The following is a 22,791-nucleotide window of genomic DNA, read 5'->3' as shown; positions in this document are numbered from 1 at the left end:
TTAAAACTTACAGTACAACACACACACACACACACCTGTTTTTCTTTGCTGTTTACGACAATCAGGTCAGACTGTCTGTCTCTACACCACTGTCGGCTGTTCTCCCACGTTGTCTCCCCATTAGAGATATAATAACACCCGCCGCCAAATCTCTGCCATCCAGGATATTCTAAATAAATAACACGATAAAGTTAGCAGCTGTTCTTTCATTCGCTACAAACTGATGACAAATTAAGAAAAACGGTGATGTCTCACTGACACACCTGTCACACCAGTCACTAGTGGGTCACTCTCCTTCGTGTTGGACTGAGCTGTATGGGAACAATGATTTGAAAATGGGACATACCGTAGTAATAATAATAATAGTTCTCTACATTATCCCCTCAGGGATAGTAATCTGCTCCAACAGTAAAACACTAACCAGTATAGCACCAAACAACATAGCACATAACAACATAAAACCTAGACAATACATGAAGTCCCCATGCAGTACACACAAAAAACATTCTATCAGCGAGGCAGTTTGTTAATGCAGCAATGGCTGAAGGGACAAAACTTCTCCTAAAACAAACTTTTTTCCTATTTCAAACTAAGTTCTGTATCCTTGTCGTGATGGCATGAGTCTGAAGTGACAGAGGTGCAAGTGATGACCAGTGTCATTTGCTAGTGTGAGTGCTGGACCTGTGATGGCCTTAACCCATTCTGAACGGGCACCCATTTTGGTGTCAGCATCATGTTATGCTTTAGCTATTTAAAAATAGCAGATCTACAAGCTCATATCGCGCCACCGAGTGGCGCGATACGAGCTTGTAGGTCTGCTATTTTTGAAAAATCGAAGAGCGACTGACATTTTTAGAATCTGATCTCAGGTCAGAATGGGTTTTAATATTCACATCAGAAGGTGTTGTTGGTGTGACTCACAGTCACTAGAGCACTAACGACTCCGGATAAGCGGTTGAAGATGGATGGATGGATTGTAATAAAATGCATTGTGATGAAACGTGACTTACAGAGACATATTAACAGAACGATGTTGAGGAGAATCAGAACGGCACAAAGCACTCCAACGCTGACTCCAACTCGTCTGTCTGCAGAACACACACACATACATGCATACACACACACACACACGCACGCACACACAGTGACACATGGAGTTAGTGAGATCAGTTAAAATGTTTTAACATCTTGTTTCTTTTTATTTATGCATCCGTGCATCATTCATTCATTTTTCGGTGATTTGACATTTTAGCATCATCTCTTATATCTGTAAGCTCTCAAGACCGATTCAGCATCAAAGGATTTTTTTTTTTATTGTTGTTATTATTATTATTATTATTTAGTGTTGATGGTTTAAACCCAGGTGTCTCTTACCAGTCTGCAGTATGTTCAGCAGGCCTGTCAGTGTCCTCTGGGTCGTCCTGTTGGACTCAACATCTTCCTCGTTCGTTTGGACGTCCAGGTGTGCATAGTTCCCGACCACAGCCATGTCTGTCTACAACTACAGTACCAGCTATATCACCTACTGTACTGGATAACTACCTACAGTATACCTATTTATCACTGTATATAACTAGACCTACAGTATACCTATACAGCTATATCACCTACTGTACTGTATATTCTGTCTACACCTACCTATACCAAGGTTATTATACGGTAGTTAACGAAATAACGAAAACATTAATTGAAAAAACATTTTTGTAACTGAAATAAAATATATATATATAATAAAAAACTGTAACTAACGGAATTGTACTGTATTGCGTGGTTACACAACTAACTAAGACTAACTGAAATTAGAAGGAAAAAAGTCTATATGAAAAATCCAAAAAGATTATAACCTTGCTGTCTACACCATACCTAATACCTTCAGGAATATCACCTGCTGTACAGTATCCTGCTATGTCTGTACCTTATTATCACAGATCATGACCCTTATGCTATATATATTCTCTGCTTTGTGTGTGCATTGGTCGGTCTCTCCCTCCCTGTGTGTGTGTGTGTGTGTGTGTGTGTGTGTGTGTGTGTGTGTGTGTGTGTGTGTGTGTGTACGTGTGTTTTGTGATTGCCTTTTGAACTGTAGGAAGGGGGTGTCGGTGAGTGGTCGTTCCTGATTGGTGCCCACAGATACAGAATAGGACAGTTCAGGGTTCTCCAAAATATTGGCATAAAAGTGATACATATAGCCTACAACTTTTTAAACTTGTAGGCTATAGCCTACACCGTATACACGTACCAGTGGTTGGGAACCTCCGGCCTCACCCATCCATTACCAAAATTAGCATTTTAAAACAAAATGTGAGACGCCAGAGGGATTAATAAAAGAAAATAGGCAATGACCTGTGGTCGAATATGACATCAAGGCATTTAATAGCAACTTAAGTAATACTTTGCTAACCCAGTCCATTCCCCCCGTCCCACACAAGCGATAGTTCTGTCCCTCAAAATACTTATAGCACGGGCTATCAACATTTAGCTCATGTCAAGGACCACCAAATGAATAGTATGTATTTGGCCACGGACACCCATCTGAAAACAATTTGGGACATATAGGCCTACGAGATTAAAATATTAAAATATTCTGTGCTCGTGGTAGTTATTTTCAAATGGCCGATTTAAATATAGGATAAAAGTGGTTATAAGCTGATCTTGATGCTATATTGACAAATTTGGCTGGGGGCACCCTGGAACTCCCCTCCTCTGACCCCAGTACTTTGAGAACCACTGCTGTGTAGTGTGCAATCTGGTGACATCACCTCACTCAAAAAAGTGCAGTACCGGTTTTCACCTTCAGATGTCAGGCTACACACGTATCCGTTGGAGTTTATTTGCACCAGCAAAAAAATCATCTCATTGGCTCTTGGCTATAATGAGACTCTCAATGTATTGCCTTCCCATGAAATGCAGACAAGCCTCTCGTCTTCTGCTAATATACACGGCTTGGGATATCCGTGGATATACGTACACACATGCAGCGCATTGTGAGCTTGCAGATCGTCGGTGCCCCCGGCCCCCACTCACCATGAATCCAAGCAGAGGTCCTCACAACAAGTATAGGTAAAACACTGCCACTGCCAGTGCTCAGCAATGGCCCCTTGTGCAATATTCAGATAATCTTCAACGATTGTTATAATTCGAAGTGGTACATATATTCTGTGAAGTTTATATTTTCATTGGGTTTTTAATATGCCATTATCAAATGATATAGAGAGATGGTAGGGTAATTAATGTTTTATTACACTTTATCCCATTCTGAGCCCTAAAACCACTAAAGACTGCGTGTGCGCGTGCACAAATAGTTGCGATTTCGGCTGTTTCTACCATGGAAGCAAGCTGTGGCTAGCGACAGAAGCTAAAATAAGGTACACATATTATTATTAATTCTGGATTAATGCCCTTTTATCAAATCTCGTGAATGGCATACGTAGGAGGGTTTAATATCTTTCCACGAGATATCTGGAGAATGGCATGGATTGTGTTTAAAGACGTAAAAATATACACTTACACACAGTAAAATAAAAACATTAAATAAAATAAAAAAGGGAAAAACGTGTACAGTAAGGGTTTTCGTGTCTGGGTTTTACATTCATTTCACATTATTCAGTCATCAGATTATTCAGTCATCAAATCAATTTCTGTAGGCCAACTTTTGTGTTTTTAATGGATGAATTTACTCTTCAAGTCGTGATCTCGTGACCCATAAAAAAATTGGTCCGTGAGGACCGTGACCCACGAATTGGTCCCGTCCCGTGACCAAGGGTTTGGGGACCGCAGAAAGTGAACACAATCAATCACAGCGCGAACGACCCGCCCCCTCCGTCCGAGTCAGCCAATCACAGCGCGAACGACCCGCCCCCTCCGTCCGAGTCAGCCAATCACAGCGCGAACGACCCGCCCCCTCCGTGTCAGCAGCAGCCTGAGCAGCGGCTCTTCCTTCCTGTCAGCAGCCGGTCCAGAAGCTGTGCTCCCCGGCTTGTTGAAGCTCTGACCAGGCTGACCAGCGGTGGTGGAGGTGGTACACTGGTAGTAGGCTATAGATCTTCCAGCTGTACGCACACACGCGCGCATGCACGCACGCACGCACAGTCGCACACACACACACACACACACACACACACACACACACACACACACAGCAGTCCTTCCTCCTTGAAGTTGTGCGTGGTGGCCGTGCGCGTCGACATGCGTGGAAGGCGGATGTCTTAAAAAAAAAGAAGACCCAACTGCCCACCGCTGTGTGTGTGTGTGCGTGCACTCACTGGTGCGTGCATTCCAGCCATCCTCCATAATATATCCTATCCTCCTCCACGCACGCCCCCGTACCGTGTACCGTCCATCCATCCATACACCCCGCGGCCCAGTGCCCACCGACCCAGTCTGGTGGTCCCTCCTCCTCTCCCCCGGTCCAGACTGCACGGAGCTCGGATCCGCTCGGCTGCTGGAGCCGCTCCTTCAATCAGACCTCCAGGACTGTCTCTGGACCATCCATCCATCGGTGGTGCTTTTATCTGGGCCGACTCGAGCTGATCATCTCCCCCGGATCCAGAGCTCGATTTTCGGATACTGCCGTGATGGGTGAGTGGGTGGTGGTGGTAGTCCGTGGTAGCCCAGAGGCTAAGCTAACCCTGTGCTAACGATGCTAAATGTTCATGTTATTATAATATAAATGAATGGCGTAATGAGTGGAATAAAGATCTATATAAGGGTCCATTTGGTTACAAACTCTCCATCATTTAGCTGATGGGGACCACCTGGAACCCCCCTCAAGGACCACTGGTGGTCCCCGGACCACTGGTTGAGAACCACTGTATAAATGAATGGAGTTGGTGGTGGTATAGGCTGGTAGCCCAGAGGCTAAGCTAACCCTGTGCTAACGATGTTCATGTTGTTGGTTTATATGGTTTATAACCATACGTTTATATATGATTTGGTTTTGCTTTATCTATTTGGTTATAAACCAAATGGACCCATTAAGGGTTATGCTCTGAAGAGTTCAGTCCATTTGGTTTCATTTTATACTAAAGAGTTAAAGGTCTATAAGGGTAAGGGACCATTTGGTTTCATTTTACCCTCTCAAGAGTTAAAGATCTAATAAGGGTCCATTTGGTTACCAACTCTCCATCATTTAGCTGCATGGGGACCACCTGGAACCCCCTCAAGCACTGGTGGTCCCTGGACCACTGGTTAAGACAGCATACCACTCTGTGTTGGTGCCCAGTGGATGGATGGTGGATTAATTTTTGATTGATTGATTGAAAATGTTATTAACAGTTTGTAGAGTTCAACGTAAGTACAGGTCAATACAAAAACTGCTACGAGGATGAAACCAGAAAAAGCACTAAGACTTGTTTACATCGGGGTCCTCCATTTTCAATTAATCAGAAATTAGAACATTTAATATATATATTAATGTGTACTGTATATATGCATGTACAACATAAGTGCACTACACGTGTGTGTGTGTGTGTGTGTGTGTGTGTGTGTGTGTGTGTGTGGTGTACTGGGGTGAACGTGGATAGAACAGTGGTGTGTGTGTGGGTGTGTGCGTGTGCGGTGGCCGATCGCTACAATATTCAGAGCGATGCTCTGCATTCAGTGAATAAAACAGATAATTCAACTCGAGGTCCTTCATGTAACTATACCACATCTGTAAAATACATTCTAACTACGACATCTTTATTGTAGAGTAATACTTTTTATGTCTTTCATATATATTTCAGTGAATTGATCTGTCTGTCTGTCTGTCTGTCTGTCTGTCTGTCTGTCTGTCTGTCTGTCTGTCTGTCTGTCTGTCTGTCTGTCTGTCTGTCATCTACTTAATGCAGTATAACTTATACAATCTGTATTGTAGAGTATGTTAATACAATAAAGCAATGGTTATAGACTATGATAATACAATATAATGTCTACATACATGTGCAGTGGTTGTGGTCTCCTGGTAGTGTAACGCCCGGGATTCGAACCAAAAAATATTTGTAGATGGAGAGATGGCAGCTACAGCATTCTCCATCGCCACCGCAGCAGCACTGCTCTTTGGCTCTTTGGCATTTTAGACCAGTGGGTTTCAACCCATTTCATATCAAGGTCCAATATTTATTCAGCCTTTTGAGCCATGGACCACCATTTGATGAGATTTCTTCTCTCCTGCAGCTCACACTGCATAAGAACTCCCAAGAGGATACGGGACGACGTGACAGACAGTTCTCCATAAAACCAAAGAAGGGAGAAAGTTTATGAAATGAACTAAATCCACATTTCAGTTTTGGGTGCTGCAGGCGTTTTCTTTTTCTTTCTTTTTAGGTCAGCAGCATTTAGGCGTTCCACTTCTGGGCATATACTGTACTGTAGTTACTTAGTCATCCACACGAATAATTTAAAACACAAACCACCTCCGTCCACTCAAATGTGTAGGGCTGGGCAATTAACAGAAACAGAATATATCCAAACTGACATTTAAAACCAATAAATAGTGATGCACAATTAATCGAAAAAAGATTGCGATCTAGATTCAGACACCTATGCGATCTCATTTCTAAAATTGAGCAAGAATGGTGCAGCACTGGTTGGCTGTCCAATAAAAAAATTGGGGTCAGCGTTGGGCACAACTGCCAATCAAAGTGACTGTACTGGCCAGTCACAGCTCATCTTTTCTTGGTGTGTGTGTGTGTGTGTGTGTGTGTGTGTGTGTGTGTGTGTGTGTGTGTAATGTGTGTGTGAAATGTATTTACAGGGGAGACCTAAGTGAAAAAAGGTTTGAGAACCCCTGCTCTACTGTGTGTTTTCAGCTTTGTGTGTTATTGTGGAGAAAACCTGCGCTGAAATATAGCTTGTCGTTCTGCTAGTTTCTGCAAAGGTTTGCCCCACAACACGGATGCTGGCAGTGGCTAAAAGGAAGACATGCACTGCTGCAGAAAGAGATGAGATTTATGAACTTGCGACGTGTGTACTGTGCTGTATGTAGCCTTGGATACAGGACAGGGACAGGACAGGTGTCACTCTGTCCATGGCTTTATCTCAGACCTTCCCTGCGTGTTTGTCTTTGTCTTTTCAGATAACCTGAGTGATGCTCTGGAGAAGCTGAAGCTGTCGTCTGCAGCAGACAGGACCGGTGACGGCGTGACAGAGGGCTGTGTGGACTGCCTGCTCAAAGCTCTCGCCCACAACAGTAAGTGCTGCTTCCCTAAGTAATAGTTTATTACGGGTGCCTGTTTGGTTTGACTTACTAACAGTGCTACAGTCATGAGTTCAGCATACCCCAACCCTAACCTCACAGGAAGCCACAGGCTAGTTTTAACCTGCCATGGGCTAGTTGTAACCTGCCACGTATGTCAGGAGCCACGGGTTAGGCCATCAACCAAACGTGATTTTTGGTGGTCGAGTCCAATACCATAATATTCAAATATTAGTAGATTATTCTGAGGTAAAATATTTTTTCATCCAAATCAAGCATAAAACACAGTGTTCTAAGCCTTGAAAACAACCAGCGAGTAAAGGGTTAACTATAAGCTGGGCCGGAGAACAGCAGCTGCCGTTCTGATTGGCCTTACTCACAGCAGCTGTGCAGAATCCGAGTTACAAGTCCACAATGCGTCATGGATGGACGTGTTGTGAGCTTGTAGATCTGCTATTTTCGATGTGGAACACCATTCTACGGCGCAGCATAGCATGTTACGTTGTTCGTGAGAGCATAGAGTTATAGGAGCGGAGGAGAGACACGCACACGGGACGGCGCTGGTTGAAAATAAATGTATACGCGATGTTATTCATTACATTCATACAAGCGACGAGCGTATATATGTTCAAACACAACCACTTCTGTCTTTATAATAATTAGACTGTAGGCTATACAGTGCTGCGTTGCTTCTTGCCTATCGGGGCTGGCTCTTTAGCCTCTTTAAGCGCCTTTCGGATACATAAGTCCCGGTTTTGCTTTTTTTTGTTGAAAACCGACGGAAAAACGCAGCTAAAAATCAGAAGAATGCAGCAGTGTGCAGGGAACTTAACTCTGGGGACCCTCAAGGGGTCCCGACCCGTACCCCCCTGTTGAAGACCCCCTGCTGTAGACCAATGTGTCGGTGTGTGTTGTCACGGAGAGAAGTGTTTGGCCCCGTTTAGGGATTGTCTGGGCAACGTCCTGAAGCTTCAATCAATATCCTGTTATCGTCACTGTCGGCCAAAACCTTGTTTCTTGTATCCAAAACCATTACTTTTCAGGGAAAAATATCACTGTGTTCCAATGGTTCACATTTTCACAATGCCTCATGTGGTGAGCTGTGTAGATCTGCTTTTTTCAATTATTTATCGGTGGGGCCGAGTCAAAGTAAATGTAATGCCAAGTGCTTCTTGGGAATCCCCAGTTCAAATAAGATTTTCCCCCAGTTCAAATATGATTATTTTGGGGCGGGGGTCACGTCCTGAAAGGATTGAGAATAGGGATGTCGGTAACGGATAGTTTTCCATCCGGATAGCCGATACCATTATCCGGTTAAATAACGTTGGTTGCATTTAACAATAAAAATAAATAGTTGTAGGCCTAATCATCAATAAACGACGGCATCATAATCTGCACGCATCTGCGTCTCTACCTACAGCTCTATGGGGTCCACTGACTCCAAAAAGATAAATACATACAAACACCGTCCAGATCTGCTTGAGGAGGCTGTGAACTTTCCACCAGGCCAATGGATTTAATGCCAAGTGGCTCTCTCCACTACATTGATAGGTTTCGACATGTTGTCGTCTCGCTGTCACACGCTTTTTGACTACCGCAAAGCTGCCGTTTTGGAACAGCGGAATTTGCGCTGTTCTCAAGCCACCAGAGCGTCTGGGAAATTAAATGTTGACGCTGTCGGGGGCAGTCCGCTCTCTAGTTTATATAACTCTATGAGTGTTCTCTTCGTAGACTACTCTCCTGCGCCTCCCTGAGTGTGTTTAGAACAATTAAATCTCCCCATAGCCAAATATCACCATCAGGAAAATGCTATTTAGCGGACTGACCTCATGCTTCATTCTATGCATGAGGAGTCCAAGCTTCTTTTCACCTGACAGGGGGGAGTTTCCCCGGCCGGACGTAGCACGTGGATGGAACACGTTATTTCGACCAGTTCCTTGCCCCTTCCTCAGGCTCCCCGGCTGGCCAGGGGGAGGTAGTTTAGAGACCCGGATTACTGCATGTTTTTTGTGAGGGGAGAACATGCAACATGCAAACCCTACAGCGTCCCCAGCGGGAATCGAACCCAGGACCTTCTAGCTGTGAGACGACAGCACTACCGACTGTACCACCGTGCCCCCCTCCCTAACATTTTTGTCTGTTTTGTTTATCTGTTCACAATCGTCAAAATATTACTAGTTTGAATCATTGTCTCCACCAGGCCGAAGGCATGTGGGGAGAGTATGTTTTGCACTCCGTCCGTCCGTTTGTGTGTCCGTCCGTTTGTGTGTCCGTCCGTGTGTCCGTGAACAGCTAATCTCGGCCACCGTTAACCCGGTCTATGCCAAATTTTGCACACACACTCCCTGGATGCCAACGATGAACCTCTGCCCCAAACTTTCCACAACGGCCTGTTATAGCGCCACCAGGAGGCCGCTTTGTGCAAAACAACCCGGTCGATGCCAAATTTTGCACACACACTCCCTGGATGCCAACGATGAACCTCTGCCCCAAACTTTCCAGAACGGCCTGTTATAGCGCCACCAGGAGGCCGCTTTGTGCAAAACAAGTTTTTGCACAGTACACCTACAGATTTTGTCCAAACATCACGCAAATTGGTACACAGTCTCTCTAGAGCCATTCAACGAAACGGGTCTTTCAGATTTCTCAGACTCCATCCTGATTGGTTAAGATTGGCTTCCAAAGTTCACAGGAGTGCTCAGTTTCAAACAAAATGCTGCAAATCATGAACACATCGCGTGATTTCCGTGAAATTGTGCACCCACATTCCCACTAGGCCCAGGACAAAATGCCACATGAACAATTTCAACTCAGCCTCAAGGTGGCGAACAGCTAATCTCAGCCACCGTTAACCCGGTCGATGCCAAATTTTGCACACACACTCCCTGGATGCCAACCATGAACCTCTGCCCCAAACTTTCCAGAACGGCCTGTTATAGCGCCACCAGGAGGCCGCTTTGTGCAAAACAAGTTTTTGCACAGTACACCTACAGATTTTGTCCAAACATCACGCAAATTGGTACACAGTCTCTCTAGAGCCATTCAACGAAACGGGTCTTTCAGATTTCTCAGACTCCATCCTGATTGGTTAAGATTGGCTTCCAAAGTTCACAGGAGTGCTCAGTTTCAAACAAAATGCTGCAAATCATGAACACATCGCGTGATTTCCATGAAATTGTGCACCCACATTCCCACTAGGCCCAGGACAAAATGCCACATGAACAATTTCAACTCAGCCTCAAGGTGGCGCTATAACTGGCCGAAAAGTGTTTTTACCTCTAACTGCACGGATCTGTGGATAACCTGGTGGAGACCTGTGCCCAGAAGGGCACTTTTTCTAGTTATAGCTCTGTTTTTATTTAGCTTTCGTCAGTGAAAAAAGGCAGTCCGAACATTTATCGTCATAGTTTTAGTCTACGAAATCAACACTGATTGCAGCACTGCCAGCTTCAGCTTGGTGGAGTTTGGCATGGCCGGGCTGCCAGGTGGGCACGGCAGGTGGCGAGGGCAGCCTGATGGCGCTGCTTCACACACGGGCACCGATTCAGAAACACACTAACAAGTGTCTCTACTACGCCACTGTTGATGTCGACAGCACATTTTGATTTGGTTTTAGTCGGAGCCAACTAGTTTCAACTAGCCGAACTACATCGACACCTTGTGGGCTTGTAGATCCAGCTATTTGAACCATTTTAAAAGGTTTTTCAAAATTGTAACATTTACTGTGAGTTTAGGGATAATGGGTGGCCCAAGATATAGCCCATAGGGCTCTATTTTCATCCATGCTAAACCCCTTATCCCTAAACATCTTTGTCTTTTCTTTCTTTTTTTTAAACTATTTTGAAAAACCATTTTTGAATAAAATACAAGCTCACAGCGTCGATCTAGTTGAACTATTCAAAAAAGTTTTTCAAATTGTAAAAAAAAAAAAAAAAAAGGCAAAGAAGTTTAGGGATAAGGGGTTTAGCATGGACGGAAATATAGGCGTCTTTTAGGACTAGTGGTTCTGTGCTCTGTGGTGAAATACATATCAATGTTGGGGTCCTTTCCTTGGCACTAAAACGTCTGAGAGCCCACTACCTTAGAGCCCCTCCCACCACTAGGGCTGTCACCAATCACAAATTTAAGCTGACAATTGTCACAAATTGATTGCCATTAACAATCTAATTGTTTAATTGTTTTGCATTGAACAATGGAACATTTCAATTTGTAAAAGTGCGCAGGATATATACAAAGAAATCACTGGCACATTTAATAATGTTTTATAATTATTTTCTTTCCAAAATATATCCAAATTGGCGGAAATAGTTGATCTCCAAGCTTACAACACGTGAAAGTGACTAAGCTTGTAGATCGGATATAGGCTTTAGATTAGACATACTATTGGTCCGACTGTCATTAGACCGACAAACTACCTCAAAGTCCCTAACCTAACCCTAACCGCAAGCAGGAGCAGCGCATGTCCCACCGCATGTCCCATCGCTGTTTCCGCATGTCTGTCCGTTGGTGTGTCTAATCTGCGTGTGCAAGTGTAGATCTGCTATTTTTGAAAAATGGAAACGATTGACGATCATCAAGTGATAATCTCAAATCATTGCAATTAGGGGATTATTATGTAATAATTGTGACAGGCCTAACCACCACTAGCACCAGAGATTTTTTTTAATAAAAGTCAAATTAAATCTAATGTAGGTCATGCCTTCCTAGTCCTAATGTGGACCTATGAGTTCACGGGGGACATTTTAAGCCACGACTAACTGATTAGTCGTCCTAAAAGGGACATTAAGGGCTTCCCAGATTGAATAGATGGAGGAAAGGATAAAGGGGACGGAGGATGGCCATTTGTCATTGGGTTTTTTTCTGGCCTCAGCTGTTCGGCTGCCAACATCAGGCTGACGCCAGGCATTTAGGACGGCTCGTCAGCCCTGGGCCAGACACCAGCTGTGTGGAGTGCGTAGGTGTTTAATGGGCACTTTTCTTAAAAAAAACAAAAATACAATCTCCGGACGAGACCCTTTCTTTTCTCCTATACTGGACTGAGTCTGCTCCATTTTTTTTTACCAAATGTCACATCATGGTAAATAAATGGTAAATGGTGCATTTAGATTGTTACATTCACCCATTCACACACACATTCATACACCTTTACACATACGTAGATTGTGGTTGTGCATTACATTCACACACACCCACACACACACTCACACTCACACTCACACATACACACACAACCAAAATTGTCTGGCTGTCGCCCGCTGTTAAAATGCACTACTCTCCTCTCAGACACGGAGGCTAACGTATAAAGATGCTAACTGTTGCTAACACCTCACAGACACAGAGGCTAACTTATAAAGATGTTAACTGTTGATAACTCCTCACAGACACGGAGTAGGCTAATAAAAAGAAAAGCTAACTGATGCTAACTCCCACAGACACAGAGGCTAACTTATAAAGATGCTAACTGTTGCTCTGCTTCCCTCTCTCTCCTCACAGACACGGAGGCCAGTATGAAGATACGGGACATGGGAGTGCTCACTCTGTTGCCCGTGCTGCTGACCGCGCCCCAGTCGTCCTGTACCCCCAAAGTAGCCAACATCATCGCGGAGCTGGCCAAAAACGGTGAGCAGTGTTGATTTTGACAAGCGGATTTTGATTTAATTTTAGTCATGGGTCTTTTGAACATGTTTTAGTCATTTGAATTGTTTTAGTTTTACTCTAGGTTTTAGTCGACTTATTTTGTCGGTGCCTTGATGTCGTCGTAATGCTTGACTTTACACTTGGTTGCATGCTGAAAATAGAAGATCTGCTTGTAGATTTGCATAAGATGACTCGTCTTTTAGTTCTACTGGATGTCTTCTCCACTAGTCCCGCCCTAACATTTTAGTCTAGTTTTTATTTGTTGACACATTTTTCTTAGTTTTAGTCAGAGCCATAGAGTAAGACAGAGTTACGACAACTCCGTTCACTCATAGTGCCAGTCCAATGGTGGCTCTTCTACATAGACTTCTATTGGCGAATAGGGACACCGGACGGTTACGGAATTCATTGTCTATGGGCTCGCGCGCATACATGAACCACGTGACCAGGCTGTTTTCTATCTATACTCTATGGCTCTGGTTTTAGTCATATAGTGCGTGCGTGCATGTGTGCGTGCATGCGTGCATTCGTGCGTGTGCGTGCGTGCAAGTGTTTTAGGCCCAGTTCGGCTCGAGCTGCAGTACCTCAGATCGGCCAGCATGTGCATTTGGCTTGAACGCTTCCTCTCATGGCCGGGGCTTGATCCCTATATTCTCCATAGCATGCCTGCCTTGTACCTCAGTACCTGACACTGCTGGTCTGTGCTCATGGCGTCTGCAGCTAAAATCCACTTTAAAACGGTGTAATCGCTTGTTGTAGTGTTGAAAAGTATTCCATAGCGGTGATCACAACAACAGCCCGCTCGGCACACGGCTTGTCCCTCCGGCAAATGCGCCATTGTAAACAATGGGACTCAATTTCCCAGAACCCTTTGCACGCCGGCACGACGGACCTTTTTTGCGATGACGTCATCAAAACACGTCTCATATCCCATTCTGTCCGGTGGATTGCCCGTTGACTTAAAACTGATTAAAAACGTGGATTAAACAATGAAAACATAACTCGTTAACATAGCTCATCATTTTTAGCATATTCTTTCCCTAAGAAAACAGTGATTAGAAGTATATTTCCGGGGGGTGCATGATAACCCCCTCCAGCTACTAGACTATTTAGTTTAGTTGATTTTATTTGCACATGCATGCATTCTTAAAACATAAATGTAAAAACAAAAGCGAAGAAATACTGTACTTTTGTATGGAAATGAGTAATCAGGAAATGGAAATCAGTAACATGATGACAGAAATACAGAAGGTCGAGTGGCCTTCCTAAAAGCTACCAATTGAGCTGAAACTAGGGTGTCAATGAAGATATGGAGAAATGTATTTCTACTACTACTTGTTGTAGTAAATGGGCTTTGTTTGAGCTAATGATGACTCAGGCACCACTGTGCCAGGGCTTGGCACCACTGTGCCAGTGTGCCAGAGCTTGGCACAAAGCACACTGGCATTTATTTATCTGCGGCCGCTCCCGGAAACGTCTGGAGGTTCTGGAGGTAGCCAAACGCTGTGCTGTGCTAAAAGCACTTCTCCCTCTAGACAGTTCTCTTCTTTCTTTTCATTTGTATCCATCAGGGCAGTTCTGTTATGTCAGACAATGGCGTACACACCACTACCGTCTTTGTTTTGTTTCTATCAAAGTTTTTTGCCATTGTTTCTGTTAGGGATGCACAATTAATTGGTCATCATATTGATATCGGCATTAAATCTGGGGTCTGAGAGGCTAAATGTCATCAAATGGTGCTCCGTGGCTCAAATGCAGAATACATTATGGACCTTGATAGGAAAATAGTTGAAAACCACATAATTTCTCTCTCTCTCTCTCTCTCTCTCTCTCTCTCTCCCTCCCCCCAGAGTTCATTTGGGGTACGTGCATGGACCCCGGTCTCATCCTCTCTGACATATTGTCTGTGTCTCTCTCTCTGACATATTGTCTGTGTCTCTCTCCCTCCCTCCCCAGAGTTCATGAGGAGTCCGTGCGTGGAGGCCGGTCTCATCCCGCCGCTGGTCCAGCTCCTCAGCTCGTTGGACCAGGAGGTTCTGCTGCAGACGGGCCGCGCCTTGGGGAACATCTGCTACGACAGCCGTAAGTAGCATAGCCTTCCTGCCGCATGGAGGAACCCTCACCGTAACCAATCAAAGTCCCCCGGGACTTATCTGTTACTGTGCGGAAAGCGTTGGCTGGAAATGGCAGATCGCCGTGCGCTGTGAGCTTATGGATCTGCTAGATTCCTGCCATGGAGTTTGCAGGGCTTAAAGAGTCCTCAGTCCTGGGGACGGATTCCAGTCCTGAGGATTTCATAGGGGTCATTTAATGAGATCAGCGCAGCTTTGCAAAAAAAATTTTTCAGTCTTGGGATTTCTTTTGCTTTAAGCCCTGGGTTTGGGTGTCTGGCTTGTCACTGTATTCCCTGAATTAGGAGTGGGCGATATGGTGATAAATATTGTCGAGACGATGCAATGTCCCCACAATATGTTAAAATATGGAGATAAGATGTTTCTGCCCGACAGGAATGGTATATTAGTTTCCACACATTTAACACTTTTTTGCCACCGTTGTTTCAGTCTGCGTCCATTCATGTGCCGAGGGTATTGGAGCCTTATGAGCCTTTTTCAGGGGAAATAAATACCGGAAGTTAGCTCATGGATAAGCAATCTTATGGCCGCGGACCACCGGAGGCATGCATTATTTTACCGCGACGTGACCGGCCGTCAATAATGCTTGTTTTGATTAGAATCGAAATCTGGGATTCGACCCCGAGATGAAGGGGTGGGAAGATATCAGCTAACGTTGGAGTCAATCTATTCAATAGTTAGAGCCAATAGAAAATGGAATGGTGGTCGCTGCAAAAGTGTAACAATACAGGCAGAGAGATACGAACGCTCTAGAAAGTTCTCTAACATGAAAGTGGATGGGAGGCGATCTTTGCGTCCACGTGGTTTCCTTGTTCCTTGCTTCACTGGGGCTTGAATGGTGGAGCATAGGTCAGTCTGAGGGCCATCTAGTGTAAAGAAAGAAAAAACTTGTCTACTCATCCTTGAAATGTGAATTAGTTAAGCTAGCTGCTGGGGAGGGGATGGTGGCTGCATCTTTTACACAAGGACACTTTTACTGGGGAGGGGTTGGTGTGGAATTGCAGCACTTTCATGGAGGTGGACGGACGTTCATGACATCACGTGCGTAAGCCCGGACCTCAAAATTGAGATCCGGGCTAGGCTAGGCTAAACTTCCGCTCGCTCGAGCCATTGAGTTATAATTATACTTCCGGCAGTCTTCCGGGTGATTCAAAACGCCACTGAGCAACTTCTATTGAAATGAATAGCGAGGGCCGACATGCGTTGCGTTGCCGGTTAAGACTCACCCGTACCTTCCCTGTGAGGTTGGGTTTGGGGTAGGGTGTCGAACTAATGCCTGTCTAACCCCCTGCATCTTTACACAAGGACACTTTTCATTGCAGCTGTCATTTTCTGTAGCATAGTTCATCTTGTGGAGCACGGTGGTGGATGTCAGTGGTATGTGTGACAGGAAAGGGGATCAGACATTTGTTAAAAAGGAGGGGGGGGGGGGGGGGGGTGTCATAGAATCTAACCTATAAAGGACATGGAACAAGAGCTGTGTCTGTCCGTCCTTAATGCTGCATGTGTTCAATATGGTTAACTACTCTAACCCATTAAGACCTGGAACACATCTGTGCCATTAGCGTTTAACAACATTAACCACTATTGAAAAATAGCAGATTTACAAGCTCGTAAATCGTGAAAACGTGTGCAAATCTTTGAATGTATTCTTTCACAGCAAACATTTTTTAACTCAAATCTTTGCTTCTGGACGGTACAGCATATTTTCAGATCCAGTCAAATCCTAGTGAAACACCCAGACTTACTTTTGTTTCTGGCCATATGGTGCATGCAAATTTCAAATTGTTATCTACTACAAATACTATTAACATTGTGTGGCTGTAGTTTTGGGTTAAACTCTGTATCGTTAATTAACGTCCAACTTGGTCATACTACAGCGTTGCACGAAAGCATCAAAAGTAGCAGCAACGATGTGCAATTTGAGCTTATAGATCTGCAGCTTTTGATACTTTTGAATTTGAATCCGTTTTGGGCATATGAGGTTTCCAGAGTTCAACGGGACCCCACAGGTCTGGTCTATACAAGACAGTGTTTCCCTCTAAATCAAATCGCTTCTTGAAAATAGCCACTGCATCGCCGGCTGCACTAATAACTTTGGGGCGGGCCTAGAGTCTAGAGTTTGAAGGCTGGCTACGCGATGGTTCACAAAGTGGGTGCTGTGTGACGCAAGTCCAGGGGTGCCTCAGAACACTTTGATAATATGTGGAATTTATCAATATCACTTCAGTATCTACTATACTGACCTAAATAGCACTTTGTTGCACACGTTTTTGAGGGGCTATGCCCAGCTTATCGTGTCAAACATTGAAGACAAACGCGAGGACAGAAAAGTGAAGACGCAAAATGTGATTGGCCGGAATGACATTTGTGAAGATTTCATTGGCTGAGCATTGGAATGTGATATATGATGATAAGAGCGTCTCAGTTCACACGGGTGTGAATTTTCGATCTACAACCACATCTCTTCATTGAAAACAGCAGATCTACAAGCTTGTAAATATGCTATTTGTGATGAGAACCCCCCCCCCCTCCGCCCCAGAGTGGTTAAACGTAAACTATAACATTATTTTCAATTGGTCTGTGGAAACGGTTCGTCCTCTCTCTCTCTCTCTCTCTCTCCCCCTCTCTCTCTCTCTCTCGCCTACATGAAGGGTAAACTCCACTGCAGCAAAGCCACATAAAAAAAAGAAAGGAAAAAAACGGAGCGAGGCATGACTGATTGTGTCTCCCTGCTTGGCCGTCCAAGGCCATCTCTAGTCTGCACACAGTGTGGTGGCAGCTGGAATGAATGAGGAGAGGTACAGTATATGTCAAGACCGATGGGGGGGGGGCATCCCCAACCTTTTCAGACTTGAGACACACTACTAGACAAATGTTTAGCGAGGAGGTTTGGTGCTCCGTCTTACTAAGTATAGAGGGTTTTAGTGGTTAAACTGAAGTGATAAATGTGATGAATTCCACGTAATACGTATTCTGAGCAGGGGTCTGCAATCACGTCCAGTGGAAGCCTGTGAGATGAGAAAGCACAAAGACTCAGTGAGTCATGACCCCCCCCCTCCCCCCAGTCATCACCATGATGAATTGCATTATTCTGCATTGGAATATCATCATGTACAAAATGTGATGTAATGGGTTTGGATTGTGTCGTACACTGGAAATGAAGGCTCGCCCTCGACTGTACTCCCCAGTATGAATAAAGGTGGTGATGTCCTATTGATGCCTGCCGTCGAGCTCCATCGATGTGACAGTGGGAAGTTTGGAGCATGCTCAGTACATTAAGGGCTTTCAAACATGTTCATGTCTAGGACCCCCACATTTTGTATCTGCAGCTTTTTCCCCCCTCAAATCCATGGAAAGAAATCCATGAAAAAAGGAGACAGAATTTAACCGTTTCTTTTCAAAATGGCGGGTGATAGGTGAGAGGTCAAAAGTAAGAGCATGATACTTGTTCGGCATGTGTGTCGAAGTTTCATTGCCAATGGTCAAACGGTTCATGAGCTATGGGGCGGCGGTGGCTCAGGGGTAGAGTGCCTGGATGGTAACTGTAAGGTTGCCAGTTCGAACCCGGGCTCCCCCAGAGTTACTGTCGAAGTGTCCTTGAGCAAGACACTGAACCCCTAATTGATCCCGATGTGCTAGTTGGTGCCTTGCATGGTTTCCGCTGCCATCGGTGTATGAATGTGTGTGTGAATGGGTGAATGTAATGCACAATCTCTGTAAAGCGCCTTGGATAAAGGCGCTATATAAATGCACCATTTACCATTTACTATGCGTGTTCAAAGTTTGCATTTTCAATTGAGTGCTATAGCGCCACCCTTTGGCCAATGGTTGTGGGCTTCGCATCGTCACCCTCTACCATATTGCCAAGTTTTGCGAAAACCGAGTCCCAACTGCACAGTTCAACTGCTATTTTTGGCGGAAAACAAGGAGGAGAAGAAAAAACAGACAAGAACAAGGGGACGGGCTTGGTCCCTTAAAAACTGAAAGGGTCTCCTCCCGATGAAGAGGGGTAATCGACAGATAAGAGGGCATGCTTACATAATATACAATTTTAATGATTTTATATGTCTGGCTTGATATCAGGCCACAGGTTCTACACAGCACCAGAATACAGTTTTTCTTTTTTTAGGAGGAGGTCGTATGGAATACCTTTCCTTTTGGGTGAAAAACATTTTCTGACATTTAGAATACACTACAAATAAGTTGCTGCTGTGTTCTACAACCTTCATACGCGATTGTTTGATATCGACTTCTTCACACCCCTATATTTGATATTGATTTCAATGTTTGTTTTGAGCCCGATCTCACCCAAACACTGCAAAATGGCACGGATTGCACTTCTGTACACTGACGCCTAGAAAACCCCATTGCCAATCCGTGCTATTTCTCCGTGTTTGGGAGAGTTTCATCACATTCTGTGCTATTGGGTTACACCTCGGACGGGGCTGATGCCTGACTCACACCTTCACAACAGATTGATGTATAGATGATGCATGAGACTTGTTTACTGATGCAAGCTCGCAATGCATTTCCAATGGGAGTCACATGGTTTGACACACCATTTTTGTTGTATGAGGGGGAGGGGGGCAGTCGAAACACAGCCGAAAGCCGTACAACAAAAATGTTGTGTCAAACCATGTGACTTCCATTGGAAATGCATTGGGGCGGCCATGACACTTACCCTTTGTTTACATCTAGCATTCATCAATGTTGTATGCTAGATCGAAAGGTGTGAGTGAAGCCTGAGTCAGCTCTACTGAACTTCGCAACACTCGACGCGGCAACTTGTGCGCTTTAGTGCGCTCGGTGGCGTCTCTTGTGGCTCAAGTTCGGTAGAGACGACGCCCCTCCATCACAGTCTATGTATGGGGAGGATTTCAGTGTAATATGTACGTACGGATTTTGGGGTTTTCTAGGCGTGTATGTACGGATTGCGGAAATGCCAATCCATGCTATTTCACCGTGTTCGGATGAGACCGGGTTGTTGTTTTTACTTGCTTGCTTAACCTTCATTTTAATTTCTTTCAGGCTGTGTCTTTGTCCAATTAGTTTTATTTATTTTTCGTATAATTTTGTTTTTAGGGATGCATCGATATGTAAATTCTTGGCCGATACCGATATTTACAATTTAGCCAATACTGATACAGATTAGTTTATTTGGTTTTTTTTGTGTTATTATTTGATCTATTTCCCCCTTTTGTGCCAGGGAAACAAATTCATCTTCATTATAAGAAATAAATATTCAGAATACAGCTTGGTAGGCTGCAGATAACAAAAACACCAACATAGCCCGTGCAAAATGTATGCTTATCAACAACAGATAAATATCGGCTACTGCCATCGGTTAAGCTTTATTTCCCCGACACCGATATTGACCGTTAACGGCTAATATCAGCCGGCACCGATATATGGATTCCTAATTACAGTGGTGGAAAGTAAAGTTTAAGTGCCAGGGACGTAATCCCGTAATCCCGACGTCTTTGCAATGGGTGCCAAAGACGACAAGACGTAATTTCATTTTTTTATTTTTTTTACTTTTTATTTTTTTAAACGTCCTCTCTTTTTTTATAATGGGAGAATTGGCACTCAGAGCCTAAACTGGTGACCACCAGGTGGCACTGAAGGAGTTACTTTTTCCAGAGGCAAACATTGTACGTTTACTCCACTACAATTATTTGACAACTTTAGTCATTATAGTTACTTTGTAGATTACAAAACACACAAAGATCTGCCACGTCAGCCTTATATACATTTCGGCCATTTGAAAATAGCAGATCTACAAGCTCACAATGCAACGCAATGCGACACATTGTGAGCTTGTAGGTCGGCTATTTTCAAAATATTCTTTATACATTTGAAAACTTGAAATTGGACATTCTGCATAATGAGTACTTTCTACTTTTGGTACTTTAAGTACATTTTGATAACAATACTTTTGTACTTTTACTCAAGTACATTTAAAAAGCAAGGCTTTTGCACACCTACAGGCGACATGTGCGTAGGAGAGGGTAAGTTGCCCGACAATGAAAAAGAACAAACACCCGCACACTGTCTTCAAATGCAGTGAAAAAACTGCAACGTTTCGGCCTTCATCAGGCTATCTTTTCATATATTGTAATAGAGTATTTCTACATTGCAGTATTGACACTTGAGTGAGTACTTTTTCCCCACCACTGTCGATGCATTCCTAACTATTTTATTTTCGTTGTGGTTTGATTTGTTGCCTGTTGTGTTGACCCCTTTGTTTTGTGGTTTGATTTGTTGCCTGTTGTGTTGAACCTCTTTGTTTTGCAGATGAGGGCAGGACTGCGGTCGACCAGGAGGGCGGGGCTCAGATAGTAGCCAATCACATTAAGTCCCTCTACCTAGATACTGAGCCGGCCAATCAGAAGCTGTTGACTGTCTTTTGTGGCATGCTGATGAACTATAGCAATGATAATGGTAAATAACGAACGAATCCTCACCGATGAACTGTAGCAATGATAATGGTAAATAATGAACGAATCCTCACCGATGAACTGTAGCAATGATAATGGTAAATAATGAACGAATCCTCACCGATGAACTGTAGCAATGATAATGGTAAATAATGAACGAATCCTCACCAATGAACTGTAGCAATAATAATGGTAATGAACGAATCCTCACCGATGAACTGTAGCAATGGTAATGAACAAATCCTCACTGAACTATAACAATGATAATGGTACATGATGAACGAATCCTCCACTTAACCCTGCAGAAAAACAACTGCTAATGTGCCTAATGCAACGCCAATAATAACGCTTTGATAATCTAAAGTAGTTCACCCAGAAAAAAATATATATACTTATTTTCTGGCTATCAATTGGTGCATTGAATTCATAGAGATTTGTTTTGTTTTGTTACATTCCTAAACCTGTGATTGATGACCGCATCATCGATCAATAAGATACTCAATAGGAGACGGTCTCCTACCAGGCACTCCCTGAAAAACAAAAACAGATTTACACCCCCCTCCCCCTCCCCCCACTGTCAAGGGTGCACAGCTGCACATAAGGGGAACACCTGCTTGCACACAGTGAAGCTAATCACCTAATGCTGCGGAGGTTCCAAGAGTTTTAACATACTTCCAAAGCGTGTAGATTGTTTAAGTCACAGTATATGGTTTTCATATCGTGAATATATGAACTTTGACTAAAATCTTGTGTTTAATCCACGTGGATTGTGGTTGACCACTTGGTTATACTATACTTTGAACGGCGTCATAACAACTTCAGAATAAGAGCTGGGGGCGGCCACATACCGGTACATATAATTTTTGGAGCACGATAAAGGTTTGAGAACCACTGTCCCATAGAAGCATATTTTCACAGCAGCTTGTGGTGGGTGGCCTTCCTTTATGACAGCAACTAGGAGTGCTATGGCTAGCAGTAAGCATGCTATGTAATATGACAGCCTCAAAGTGGCTGCCAAGGCCCTGCTGGCACCCTGTGCTGACAGGATGATCCATCTGACTGTCTGCATGGCGGTGGATGAGATATGGCTTTTCACTGTCTGGGGTCTGTGATAGTGCAGGCCAGGGCACTGCGGCAGCAACCGCTCGCGAGGGGATGTGGATTTACAAACAGCCATAAACGCGTCCATCCACAATCAATCGAGATCACAGATAGCTGAGCTGCAAATTAACCAGTTTATATCGTCTCTTTCATGTGGAAACCTGTGGAAACTGTTACTTTTAAGGATTCAAATTAAAATGTAGCTGCAAGCAGCGATGAGACGGGGTCAATCGATAAGAAAAATCACACCTGTGTGAACTGAGCGGTGCAGGCTGCTCAACAACACCGCTGACTAGCTGCAGTTATA

At 44.0% G+C, this 22,791-nt stretch overlaps 1 protein-coding gene across 3 annotated transcripts in view; it reads left to right on the top strand.

Annotated features, from left to right (window-relative positions):
• The first annotated feature begins 3,963 nt into the window (after positions 1–3,963).
• rap1gds1 (RAP1, GTP-GDP dissociation stimulator 1) overlaps positions 3,964–22,791 on the top strand; it is a 37,599-nt gene continuing 18,771 nt past the window's right edge. For 2 of the 3 annotated variants that reach the window (XR_014570676.1, XM_083789049.1), the window contains exons 1-5: positions 3,964–4,578; positions 7,055–7,168; positions 12,668–12,793; positions 14,768–14,893; positions 21,241–21,387. Coding sequence is in view for 2 of the 3 variants with exons in the window: in XM_083789049.1 (XP_083645175.1) it covers positions 4,575–4,578; positions 7,055–7,168; positions 12,668–12,793; positions 14,768–14,893; positions 21,241–21,387 (517 nt within the window). In the remaining variant the exon portion in view is untranslated. The remainder of the gene's footprint in view (positions 4,579–7,054; positions 7,169–12,667; positions 12,794–14,767; positions 14,894–21,240; positions 21,388–22,791) is intronic. The other variant, XM_083789050.1, reaches the window with a different exon arrangement.

This window comes from Protomyctophum parallelum (assembly GCF_964188405.1).
Source record: "Protomyctophum parallelum genome assembly, chromosome: 18".
In the NCBI taxonomy this organism is placed as follows: Eukaryota; Metazoa; Chordata; class Actinopteri; order Myctophiformes; family Myctophidae; genus Protomyctophum; species Protomyctophum parallelum.
The sequence above is the reverse complement of the archived record's forward strand: the minus strand, read 5'-3'. Positions and strand labels throughout refer to the sequence as shown.